The following is a 13,965-nucleotide window of genomic DNA, read 5'->3' on the forward strand; positions in this document are numbered from 1 at the left end:
TTTGTTCTCCCAGCTGACACACACGCTACCTGCCTACAGCCACCGCTATCGCCATGAAAAGGCACAAGAATTTGGTCCAGTCTAGAATTACCCAGACAAACCCCAAGAGAGGGCCTGGGGAGATAGATTTAACCAATCTTCCTGAAAAAGAATTCAAAATAAAGGTCGTGACCATACTGATGGACCTGCAGAGAAATATGCAAGAGCTAAAGGAGCAAGTAGGGAGGGAGAATACAGAAATAAAACAATCTCTGGAAGGATTTAGGAACAGACTGGATGAAGTGCCAGAGGCTGTTAATGGAATAGAAATCAGAGAAGAGGATCACAGAGAAGCTGAGGCAGAGAGACAAAAGGATCTCCAGGAATGAAAGAATATTAAGAGAACTGTGTGACCAATTCAAACAGAACAATATTCACATTATAGGAGTACCAGCAGAAGAGAAAGAAAAAGGGATAGAAAGTGTCTTTGAAGAAATAATTGCTGAAAACTTCCCCAAACTGGGGGAGGAAATAGTCTCTCAGATCACGGAAGCACACAAGGGGACCCAAGGAGGGCAACACCAAGACATGTAATAATTAAAATGGCAACGGTCAAGGACAAGGACAGAGTATTAAAGGCAGCCAGGGAGAGAAAAAAGGTCAGCTACAAAGGAAAACCCATCAGGCTATCATCACACTTCTCAACAGAAACCTTACAGGCCAGAAGAGAATGGCATGACATATTTAATGCAATGAAACAGAAGGGCCTTGAACCAAGAATACTGTATCCAGCACGATTATCATTTAAATATGAAGGACGGAATAAACAATTCCCAGACAAGCAAAAGTTGAGGGAATTTGCCTCCCACAAACCACCTCTACAGGGTATTCTAGAGGGACTGCTCCAGATGGAAGCACTCCTAAGGCTAAATAGATGTCACCAGAGAAAATAAAATCACACCAAAGAAAGTAGACCAACCAAATACTAACTAAAGGCAAAAAAATAAAATCAACTATTCATAAAAGCAATCAAAGGAAACACAAGAGTACACAATAAAATACCTACCGTATAAAGAATGGAGGAGGAGGAATGAGAAGGGAGAGAAATAAAGAATCATCACACTGTGTTTATAATAGCTTCATAAGAGAGTTAAGTCAGATGGCTAGATAGTAAAGAAGCTACCCTTGAGCCTTTGGTAAACATGAATCTAAAATCTGCAGTGGCAATAAATACATATCTTTCAATAATCACCCTAAATGTAAATCAACTAAATGCACCAATCAAAAGACACAGAGTAACAGAATGGATAAAAAAGCAAGACCCATCTATATGCTGCTTACAAGAGACTCACCTCAAATCCAAAGACATACACAGAATAAAAGTCAAGGGATGGAAGATATTCCATGCAAATAGGGAGAAAAAAGCAGGTGTTGCAGTACTTGTATCAGACAAAATAGTCTTTAAAACAAAGTAACAAGAGATAAAGAAGGACATTACATAATGATAAAGGGCTCAGTCCAACAAGAGGATATAACCATTGTAAATATATATGCACCCAACACAGGAGCACCAGCATATGTGAAACAAATACTAACAGATTAAAGGAGGAAATAGAATGCAATGCATTCATTTTAGGAGACTTCAATACACCACTCACTCCAAAGGACAGATCCACCAGACAGAAAATAAGTAAGGACACAGAAGCACTGAACAACATACTAGAACAGATGGACCTAATAGACATCTACAGAATTCTACACCCAAAAGCAGGAGGATACACATTCTTCTCAAGTGCACATGCAACATTTCCCAGAATAGACCATATACTAGGCCACAAAAAGAGCCTCAGTAAATTCAAAGATTGAAATTCTACCAACCAACTTCTCAGACCACAAAGGCATAAACCTAGAAATAAATTGTACAAAGAAAGCAGAAAGGCTCACAAACACATGGAGGCTTAACAACATGCTTTTAAATAATCAATGAATCAATGACCAAATTAAAACAGAGATCAAGCAATATATGGAGACAAATGAGAACGATAGCATAAAGCCCCAATTTCTGTGGGACGCAGCAAAGGCAGTTCTAAGAGGAAAGTATACAGCAATCCAGGCCTATTTAAAGAAGGAAGCACAATACCAAATGAATAGTCTAAATGGCTATGGGGAATGGGGAAATGACAGTCTCTTCAACAGATGGTGCTGGCAAAACTGGACAGCTACATGTAAGAGAATGAAACTGGATCACTGTCTAACCCCATACACAAAAGTAAATTCAAAATGGGTCAAAGACCTGAATGTAAGTCATGAAACCATAAAACTCTTAGAAAAAAACATAGGCAAAAATCTCTTGGACATAAACATGAGTGACTTCTTCATGAACGTATCTCCACGGGCAAGGGATACAAAAGCAAACATGAACAAGTGGTACTACATCAAGCTGAAAAGCTTCTGTACAGCAAAGGACACCATCAATAGAACAAAAAGGTACCCTAGAGTATGGGAGAATATATTCACAAATGACAGATCCAATAAAGGCTTGACATCTAAAATATATAAAGAGCTCACACACCTCAACAAACAAAAAGCAAATAATCCAATTAAAAAATGGGCAGAGGAGCTGAACAGACAGTTCTCCACAGAAGAAATTCAGATGGCCAACGGACACATGAGAAGATGCTCCACATCGCTCGTCATTAGAGAAATACAAATTAGAACCACAATGAGATATCACCTCATACCAATAAGGATCGCCACCATCCAAAAGACAAACAACAACGAATGTTGGCAAGGTTGTGGAGAAAGGGGAACCCTCCTACACTGCTGGTGGGAATGTAAATTAGTTCAACCATTGTGGAAAGCAGTATGGAGGTTCCTCGAAAAACTCAAAATAGAAATACCATTTGACCCAGGAATTCCACCTCTAGGAATTTACCCTAAGAATGCAGCAGCCCAGTTTGAAAAAGACAGATGCACCCCTGTGTTTATCACAGCACTATTTACAATAGCCAAGAAATGGAAGCAACCTAAGTGTCCATTAGTAGGTGAATGGATAAAGAAGATGTGCTACATACACACAATGGAATATTATTCAGCCATAAGAAGAAAACAAATCCTACCATTTGCAACAACATGGATGGAGCTGGAGGGTATTATGCTCAGTGAAATAAGCCAGGCAGAGACAAGTATCAGATGATTTCACTCATATGTGGAGTATAAAAACAAAGAAAAACTGGAGGAACAAAACAGCAGCAGAAACACAGAACCCAAGAATGGCCTAACAGTTACCAAAGGGAAATGGACTGGGGAGGATGGGTGGGAAGGGAGGGATAAGGGGCGGGGAGAAGAAAGGGGGCATTACGATTAGCATGTATAAGGGGGGGGTGCACGGGAAGGGCTGTGCAACACAGAGAAGACAAGTAGTGATTCTACAGCATTTTACTATGCTGATGGACAGTGACTATAATGGGGTTTGTTGGGGGGACTTGGTGATGGGGGGAGTCTAGTAAACATAACGTTTCTCATGTAATTTTAGATTAATGATACCAAAAAAAAAATGTGAAAAAGAAAAGCCCAGAAAAGGTGAACTTAAGTGCAGGTTATGGAGATACACATTTTTTCAAGTCCCCATTATATTCATTACAACCTCATGTTTTGCACTAGAGATGCAATACGAACTGTGCTGCTTGTCACCACACTAGAGTTTACTAGCATTCCTTAAACACATTAAGAAAGCATTAAACCTGCATTACAAGAAAAATTAATTTAAAAAGACCTAGGACTATTTACTGGAGCCACCTTCTCAGTGTCTGCAGGCCAGAGAGCTTAACCTCCCAAGCAGGTAAAGGAAAGCAGCTTAGGCTGTTCACCAGGAAACAAACACAAGACAGGCAGGCTACATTACACGTGACATCCAACAGAGAATGACGAAGAACAGACCAGGGTTCAAATATTTGACCTTCATGGCTGTTGATCAATTATTTGGACTCCCTGAGCCCTGATTTCTTCCTGGCTCGGACACCAGCACCTCCACCTCATGGAACAGGAGTCAGGATGAAATGAGAGTATCCAACAGGCAAAGCACCCTGCAGGAAGACAGGCACTAGGCACAGAAGCATGCCTAACAAGTGACAAGGACAGACAATGCCAAGGGTGCCTGGGCAGCCAATGAACTCCTAACTTTGCAAGGACACAAAGATGCAGAGGCAGCATTTAACTGCTTAGATCAAGTTACAGAAATCAATACAATTTTTTTCCTAAAGAACAAAGTGCATCAAAAGCCTTTACAATCTTACTCTGACCAAGCAATTCACTTGTGCAATTTACCCCAAAAAGCAATTATAAATTGTTGGCTATAACCATGGCAATCAGACAACACAAATAAATAAAAGGAATCCAGATTGGTAAAGAAGAAGCTAAACTGTCCCTGTTTGCAGATGACATGATATTGTACATAAAAAACCCTAAAGAATCCACTCCAAAACTACTATCTGAAGTTGCAGGATACAAAATTAATACACAGAAATCTGTTGCATTCCTATACACTAATGATGAACTAGCAGAAAGAGAAATCAGGAAACCAATTCCATTCACAACTGCATCAAAAAGAATAAAATACCTAGGAATAAACCTAACCAAGGAAGTGAAAGACCTATACTCTGAAAACTACAAAACACTCATGAAAGAAATTAAAGAAGATACCAATAAATGGAAATACATCCCATGCTCATGGATGGGAAGAATTAATATTGTCAAAATGGCCATCCTGCCTAAGCAATCTACAGATTCAATGCAATCGCTACCAAAATACCAACAGCATTCTTCAATGAACTAGAGCAAATAGTTCTAAAATTCATATCGAACCACAAAAGACCCCAAATAGCCAAAGCAATCCTGAGAAGGAAAAATAAAGTGGGGGTGGGGTGGGGTGGGGTGGGAATTACGCTCCCTGGCTTCAAGCTCTACTACAAAGCCACAGTAATCAAAACAATTTGGTACTGGCACAAAAACAGACCCATAGACCAATGGAACAGAATAGAGAGCCCTGATATAAACCCAACCACAGATGGTCAATTAATATACGATAAAGGAGCCATGGACATACAATGGGTAAATGACAGCCTCTTCAACAACTGGCAAAACTGGACAGCTACATGTAAGAGAATGAAACTGGATTATTGCCTAACTCCATAAACAAAAGTAAACTCAAAATGGATCAAAGACCTGAATTTAAGTGAGCAAACCATAAAACTCTGAGAAGAAAACATAACAAACATCTCTTGAATATAAACATGGGCAACTTTTTCCTGAACACATCTCCTCGGGCAAAGGAAACAAAAGCAAAAATGAACAATGGGACTACAGCAAGCTAAAAAGCTTCTGTACAACAAAAGACATCATCAGTAGACCAAAAAGGCATCCTACAGTATGGAAAATATATTTGTAAATGACATATTTGACAAAGGATTAACATCCAAAATATGTAAAGAACTCACATGCCTCAACACCCAAAAATCAAATAATCCAATTAAAACATGGGCAGAGGATATGAACAGACACTTCTCCAAAGAAGAAATCCAAAAGGCACATGAAAAGATGCTCCACATCACTAATTATCAGGGAAATGCAAATTAAAACCACAATGGGATATCACCTCACACCAGTTAGGATGGCCAGTATTGAAAAGACTAGGAACAACAAATGCTGGCAAAGATGCAGAGAAAGGGGAAGCCCCCTACACTGCTGGTGGGAATGTAAACTAGTTCAACCATTGTGGAAAGCAATATGGAGGTTCCTCAAAAAATAAAAATAGAAATACCATTTGACCCAGGAATCTCACTCTAGGAATCTACCCAAAGACTACAAGTTCTCATATTCAAAAAGACATATGCACCCCTATGTTTACTGCAGCACTATTTACAACAGCCAAAATATGGAAGCAACCTAAGTGTCTATCAGTAGGTGAATGGAGAAGATGTGGTACATATACACAAGAAAGAAACAAATCCTACCATTTGCAACAACATGGATGGATCTGGAGGGTATTATGCTCAGTGAAATATGCCAGGCAGAGAAAGACAAGTACCAAATGATCTCCCTCATTTGTGGAGTATAACGACGAAGGAAAACTGAAGGAACAAAACAGCAGCAGAATCACAGACTCCAAGAAGGGACTAGTGGTTACCAAAGTGGGGGGGTTTGGGGGGAGGAGATTGAGGGGTATTATGATTAGTACACATAGTGTGGGGGGATCATGGGGAAGACAGTGTAGCACAGAGAAGACAAGTAGTATAAAAACATCTTACCACACTGATGGGACAGTGACTGCAATGGAGTTTGGGGGGTGGGGCTCGATAATATTGATGAATGTAGTAACCACATTGTTTTTCATGTGAAACCTTCATAAGAGTGCATATCAGTAGCAAAATTTTAAGAAATTATTGGCTATAAGATTTTGTTTACAATAAAACAGAAACTTAAATATCCAGAAATAAAGCACAAACATGTATATTTCATACAAAGTCCACACAATGAACAAAGCATGCTCCCTATTTTTAAAAATGAGAAGTTTAATTTTAGAAAACAGATCAAACAACTGGACCCTCAGCTTTGGGACAATACAGAGTATAAATGCCTACGGGTATTCATGGCACAGCAATGAAGCACAATCATCAGTAGGGAAAGCGTGAGGTCCTCCAGCCCTGTTTTTCACACTCTGTCTCCCCCACTCCCTCTCAGTGAAACCCATGGTCTGACGAAGAGTGTGTTCTCCCGCACAGGGACACGCATGCTGGCTTCCTGCTCACCAGGTTCTCACTGCACTCTATCCTTTGCATGCCCGTTTCTCTGCTCTTCCTCGAAGTGTTGACATCGTTGGCAATTTTATCCTAAGTCCACGGCTTCTCAGCAGAAGACTTTCCCTTGAGGATTCCAGGCATCTCAGTTTCAACCACCACCTACTGATGAACCAAATGGACTCTGTCTCTCCCCAAAACTCCACACCAGCCCTCCCACCTGCTGAGCGAGCATCCTCAAGCCTCCTGAGTTGAACGTGTCCCTAGGAGTCTAACATCACCATGGTTATGGAGTTGCCATCCATTCCAGTAATCCCAGGTAAGATACCTGAAGTGACCCTCTCATTGCAGATCCCATCAATTCTACCTCCCCAAAACCCTCGAAGCCCTGTACTCAGGCTCCCATTACCTTCTTTAGGCCCTAGTGGCTCTCCCACACAGCTGCAGCTGTCTTTCACCTGGCCTCCAGTCACCCGCACTGGCCCACCCTCATCTCTAGGAAACCTCAATCCGCTCAGTCACTTCATTGTTTAAAGTCCTTGAATGGCTCCCAGAGCTCTCAAATATGCCTCAGCATGACCTATGGAAGCCTTCAGGACCTGCCACCAGCCTGCCTGTCTCCCTCCCTTCTCTTCTCTCACCCCAACCCCTGCCATGATGAGTGACCTGCAGGTTTGTGCTTCACGGCTGGACACCTCCACCCATGCTGTTCCCTCTAACTGGTGGCAACAATGCTCGTGTGTAAACAGCAGTAAGAACCCCAGTCCAGCACACAAAAGCCTATAGCACTAACATCATACCATCAGCCTGCAGGTCTGCAAACAGAATACATATGGTATTAGAAGAGAATGGCACAAGAACAGAGGTCAGTAGAACAGAACAGACAGCCCAGATACAAACCCAAGCATATGATCAATGAATATATGAAAAAGGAGCCATCAGTAGACACTGGAGAAAAGACAGTGTCTTCAGTAACTGGTACTGGGAAAACTAAACAGCTACATGCAGGAGAATGAAACTGGATTACTGTCTAACTCCATACAGAAAAGTAAACTTGAAATGGATTAAAGATCTAAATATAAGTCATGAGACCATAAAACTCTTAGGAAAAAAACATAGGCAAAAATCTCTTGAACATAATCATGAGCAATTTTTTCCCAGACACACCTCCTTGGGCAAGGGAAACAAAATAAAAAATGAACAAGTGGGACTACATCAAACTAAGAAGTTTCTGTACAGCAAAAGATATCATCAGCAGAACATAAAGGCATCCTACAGTATGGGAGAATATATTCGTAAACAATTTATCCCATATGGGGTTAACATACAAAATATATAAAGAGCTCGTACAAATCAACACTCAAAAAAACTGACCTTGTTAAAAAAAAAACAGGCAGAGGACCTGAACAGACATTTTTCCAAAGAAGAAATACAGATGGCCAAAAGGCCCATGAAAAGACGCTCCACATTGCTCATCATCAAGGAAATGCAAATCAAAACCACAGTGAGCCATCATCTCACACTGGTCAGAATGGCCACTATCCATGACAAGAAATGACAGGTGTTAGTTAGTGAGGGTACAGAGAAGTAAGAACCCTCCTACACTGTTGGTAGGAATATCAATTGGTGCAGCCACTGTGGAAAGCTGTATGGAGGCTCAAAAAAAAAAACTAAAAATAGAAATAGTATATGACCCAGTAACTCCATTTCCAGGAATTTACCCGAAAAAAAAATATCTGATTCAAAAAGATGTGTACACCTCTGTACTTACTGCCACATTATTTACAATAGCCAAGATACAGAAGCCACCTAAGTGTCCATCAACAGATGAATGGATAAAGATGTGGTAGATTTACACAATGGAGTATTATTTAGCCATAAAAAAATCCTGCCATTTCCAGAATAGAGAATTAGAAATTAAGGAACTGGGGAAGTAAATATCATGACTAGACACATTAACATGATTAAAATGCAGACTATAATACTGTTTTGTAATGTACTTATTTCCATTAACAACGAATCATTTTAATAAAAGTAGACTGATAAATTACAAATGTTAATACAGATGACAACTTTAAATGGTTGTACAGCATTCCACCGCATGTTATATTACCATTTGTTTAACAAATTTCCTATTGTTAGACATTTAAATTGTTTCAATTTTTTCAGCATTACAAGTAATGCCACAGTCATCATCTTTTCCCACGCATCTGGAAAATTCATTCCTTAAATGTCTAAGAGTAGAACGAATGGATTAGAAGGGATGTACCTTGTTAAAACTCCTCCCCTAAAATGTGATTCTTTAAGTTCCCCTCACTTAGTGAACGTTCCCAAACACCACACCTCCCTAAGTGAGGCATTCTAAGCCACTTATCTGTTGATAACTCCCAGATCTGCATATCTAACTCAGATTTCTCCCATTTCACACATGTACAGTCAACAGCATGTAAGACATCCCCACCTTGGTCCACAGGAACCTAGACATTCCATGTGACCACCTCTTACCCCTCTTGAAGCATCCACTCCCTGCCCCTCATCACACACCTAGACTGCTCTACTGGCACCAGAGACTCCAGCCTGACTCAGCTCACAAGTGGAACCTGACCCAAGCCTATCAGTGTCCCCATCCTGAGAAACGGAACTGAGATCGAACTGTCTCCGTGGGTCACCTGAACTAGCAAATCATATGCAGTCAAGATCACGTGCAAGTGAAAGGTAGAGAGCCACTCTGCAGAGAGCCTGGAGGAAAAGGTGCAGCCCAAGGAGAAAGACCAACAGTGATCACCTTGGTGCTGAACACTCAGTATCTGGATATGATTCTGTCCTGACGTTCTGTGAGATACCATCATATCCATTCCATACAAATCCTAAGCCAGTTTCAGAGGATTGCTATACCTGTAATCAAACAACCCCTAAGGTAATTTTTTGTGCACTTCCAAGAAAGGAAAAAAATTCTGCCGAAAAACTGTATCAAACTAAGATATACCCTGATTTCAGGAACAGGAAGAAGTGGAAACGTGTGTGATACAAGAATCTGTGGAATCCTGTATGCTTACTCCAATGTTGACCCTCCCACCTACCACCCTAATTCCATGTCCTGGGAGACTAAGCCCCAACCAACTTCACCCTTTGCTGTACTGGCCCCTAGGGAACTCCAGAATGGGGGAAGGACACTCTGCTGTTCTTTAACTTCCACTTGTTTTAAGTCTTACTCCTCCCACAAGATACAATGAAGGCAAGGACTTGCAATGCTTCAGATCCTACACTGAACCTTTAAACACACACTAAAAATACCCATTTAATTTGGGGGAACTAAAAAAGATGTACTTATTCAAAAGGTGGCAACTATTCACTCGTCCACTTAACCCAAGAAAGGGAAGATTTCAAATAACATAAGACATGGAAAAGAGATTGCAATTTTTTTAAGTGAAGGAAAGGATTTATGTTGCAAAAGAGAATTAAGGAAAATATGCATATGTAAGTGCTCAACATGGTCAGAAAACAAAATTAAAGCTACCATAAAACTATGTTCTCACCAGAACTGTCAAAATTGAAAGGACTGACAATGCCAAGTGCCAGCAAGGAAGCGGAACCACAGACAGTCGGACACCAGCAGGCAGCTCAGGGAAACTGGCAGCGTTTAGGAGAGCTAATCCAGGTGCAACGTACGGCATAGCTCGCGACAATGTATGTCCACCAAAAGACATATACCAGAAATGCCCACAAAAAACAGAATGGATCAACTATGGTGCGCTCACACACCGCAACAAAACCAGAAGGATGGTTCCACCCCAGAATCGTGAGCCAAAGAAGCCAGATCCAAGAAAAAAAGAAACACATTCTATGTGACTCTAGTCACAGGAAGTTCAACAGGCAAACTGCAGGCATAGTGGTCATCTTCAGGCAGAAGGAATACTGAATGGAAGAGGTCTGGAGAAGGCCCATGGAATGCTGGGAATGTTATCTGATGTCAGTCCTAGTCACAAGGGTGTGTTCATGTGTAAAAATCCCTGCCTGCTGGAGACGGGCCTAGAGTCCTCACCAGGACCATGCACCCGTCCCCAGGCACTGCACGGTAGCTGCTGCCCTTAGCTGAGGGGCCAGCGTGTCACATGCCCACCCTCACCCCAGGGGCTTCCTGCAGCCAGTGATCAACTGATACAGGGGTACAAACTGCCAGCTCCCTTACCTCAAGGACAACTCTGGGAGGCTACACTCCAGGTCTCAGTGGGACTAGGCTAGAGCTGGATTCCAGCTGAGAAGAGCCCTTCTCCCTACCCTCTTCTCTCCCCTCCTCAATTTCATGGGCACAAGGATCTCCTCAGGCTCTTCTAGAGGACACAGCCTAAGGCATGTACACTGTGACCCTGACTGTATGTCGCCTATACCTCAGTAAAAAGGAAGAAATAGTTTAGCACAGCTAAAAAAGATGTGCAATCTCGCCTTGAAATTCTGATCAATACATGACTATATTCCTCAGAGAAGATGTCACCCTGTGAACAAACAGGATCAGCACCCTAGGAGGGCATGCTGAGACACCCCATCTGCAAGAGAAGTCACGAGGTCCTACATAAATCAAGTGACATGGATTCTAAGGTAGTGAGCTGCCACTAGTTTGCTGAATGTATATACAATCATTTAACTGCTCTGTATCTCACCTGTACACTAGGGATCTGGCCCTGAGGCTCTTGAGGAGCAGAAATCCTTTGACCTCATTTGGAGTTTTCACAGATACCCAAGCCACTGGATGATGCCAGCCCTGCTAGCCCTACACAGTACATAGTTCTGCAGCCAGTGACCTCCAACCAATCTCCGTCATGCAAAACTCAAAGCTTGAAAACTATCAGCACATTTCTTCCCCAATTCTTCCTCCACCCTCAGAAACCATCATACACACAGGTCCATAGCACAATTTAAAATGTTCCTTCTTGGATTTGAGCATCTACTTAGGGTTATGTGCCAATCCTCTTATCAAGTGTAACATACAGAATATACTAATATAGAAGCCAAAACAAAAATACACAAATCATTTACAGGACATTTCAACATTCTTTAGTAAAGAATTAGCTTCGGTTCAGCTAAATTTTTCAAACACTCTACAAGAACGGGGAACACACTTTTATTTTTAAACTGATAAAACTAAAACAGGCAGAAAGCAGATCCATGAGCCAGAAGAGTGGAGAAGTGGTGGAAAGTAGCGAATGAAGCAACATTGGCTCTGAACTATTTATTAGCAATTCCACTGAATCAGTACGTACTAGCCAGCAGAGAGGACCGAGCGACTATAGTTTATTCACCCCTACTCTACACAGTATCCTGAGAATAATTATGTGGCCAATTATAAAAGAAATAAATTCCTAGTCTCTCCAGAAATATGTTTCCAGAAGGCTGATAAAGGATAATTTTCAGAGCCTTGGATTCAAGCCTGTGGCCAATCATGAAAAGTCGGGCCTCAATTTCAGAGCTTGCAGACATTAACAAACACATCCTGTTTACTTTCCACAACAGAAAACACTCCTTAGGTAGTATTCTAAAAGCAGGTTAATTTCTGAAAAGAAACAACGTTTCCTTGGCCAGGAGTCCTTTCACTACCCACATTCAAAAGGCGGTCCCCCAGCACCCCCGCACCCTCCGGGCCGTCGAGCGCGGTGACTCGGGCCGCGGGGCCGCCGCCGCCGCCCTCCCAAGCCCGGCGCGAGTCCCCGGGGGCGGCCGGTGCGCGCAGCGCTGGGCGGGGGTCCCGCGGCCTCCGCCAGGCCCCCGCCCGCCTGCCCGGAGCCCCGGCGCCCGGGCTGCCGCGGGCCGCGCTCACCTTCCTGCTCGCGCCTCCGAGGGACACCTTGGGCCTCGTTTTGAAATCCCCTTCGAAACTGAACATCTTCCCGGCTTATCCCATCGGGGAGGAGCCCCGGCCTGAGAGCGGCGCGGCGCGCCGGGGCTCGGGGAGGCGCCCCTGGGCACGGGCCCCGCGGGAGCGGGCCGAGGGGAAGGGCCCGGGCCGGCAGCGTCCCCGGCGGCGGGGACAAGGCCGCGCCGGGCGGCGACCCCGACGGGAGCCCGGCCTGCCGCGGGCGGAGGGGCGGCGACGCTGGGGACGGCCCCTCCTCGCCGACCCTCATCCACGCTCCCGCTGCTCCCGCCGCGGTCCAGGCGCCCGCAGGCCGCGGACCCGCGCTGGACTGAGAGCAGCAACCGGCAGCGAAGATGGCCGCCGGACGCGGCCGCCGTGCGCGGCCCCGCCGGCGTGCGCGCGCCCGCCCTCGACGGTGCGTGGGAGCGTGGGTGGGCGCGTACGTGAGGGGCGCGCCCCGGGCGGGGAGCGTGCGTTTGAGGGGCGCCCTGCACCCCCAAGTGGGACCGGTCTTTCCTGCAAGCGGGCTCGCGGCTTCCATATGATGAGTGGAGACTTGGCGCCTGTAGAGATCACATGCATTTACCTGCTGACGTGGGTCGTGTGTGTCCCCCCGCCGCATACATGCAGGTGTGTCACATTCATACCGTGTACACACGTACGCACACATAAACACAGGTACCTCACACGCACATGTATCGTACGGACGTGTATGTACATAAATATGGACACACCACATACTTGCATAAATATGTCAACTACACACATAAATACATATCCTATACATGCATACATGTCGCATATAAACGTCAATTACATACGAATATCATATGCACTTGTAACACATATATGTCATACACACTACCAAAAGCAAAATTTTACAAACTAATTATTACTTTGTGGGATGCAGTGATTATTTTTTACTGCTGGTTGCAAACCAGTAAGTACATTTCATAACCCACTAATGGATTTCAATCTCAGTTTGAAAAATCCCGTCCCCTCACCCCACACACAATGTATGTGCGAACTAGGTCACAAAATAGAGCATGTTTTTTATTATAAGTCAGGGTCAAAAAAGGTTGAAAGCCACCAGGTTAGCGCACTGTTTACCAGTCAACGTATACAGCTACTCCTATAGGTCAGGAAATACTTGACTCATCATACATGTCAAATTTTGCCAGCTTCGAAATTTTCCAGATTTTATAAATAAAGCATCACACTTCTTTAACCTGTCAGATAAGCAAAGATTAAAAACATTGGTAAAACCCATAACATGCCCTCAGTGAATGACTCTGCTCTGAGGTCTCAGATCTTGCCCTAAATAACTTCCAGGTCTGGACC

The 13,965-nt window shown here is 43.4% G+C and overlaps 1 protein-coding gene across 9 annotated transcripts in view; it reads right to left on the bottom strand.

The window, feature by feature from the left end:
• The window catches only part of UBE3C (ubiquitin protein ligase E3C), a 130,266-nt gene extending 117,266 nt beyond the window's left edge, over positions 1–13,000 (bottom strand). For 6 of the 9 annotated variants that reach the window (XM_036999196.2, XM_073238125.1, XM_073238123.1 and 3 more), the window contains exon 1: positions 12,586–12,999. In XM_036999196.2, coding sequence (XP_036855091.2) covers positions 12,586–12,651 — 66 coding nt within the window. In that variant the 5' untranslated portion in view covers positions 12,652–12,999. Of the gene's footprint in view, positions 1–12,585 lie in introns of all 9 variants that reach the window. The other 3 variants (XM_073238122.1, XM_073238127.1, XM_073238126.1) reach the window with 1 other exon arrangement.
• Positions 13,001–13,965: the final 965 nt, after the last annotated feature.

The sequence above is a fragment of the Manis javanica genome, chromosome 6, assembly GCF_040802235.1.
Source record: "Manis javanica isolate MJ-LG chromosome 6, MJ_LKY, whole genome shotgun sequence".
Lineage (NCBI taxonomy): Eukaryota > Metazoa > Chordata > Mammalia > Pholidota > Manidae > Manis > Manis javanica.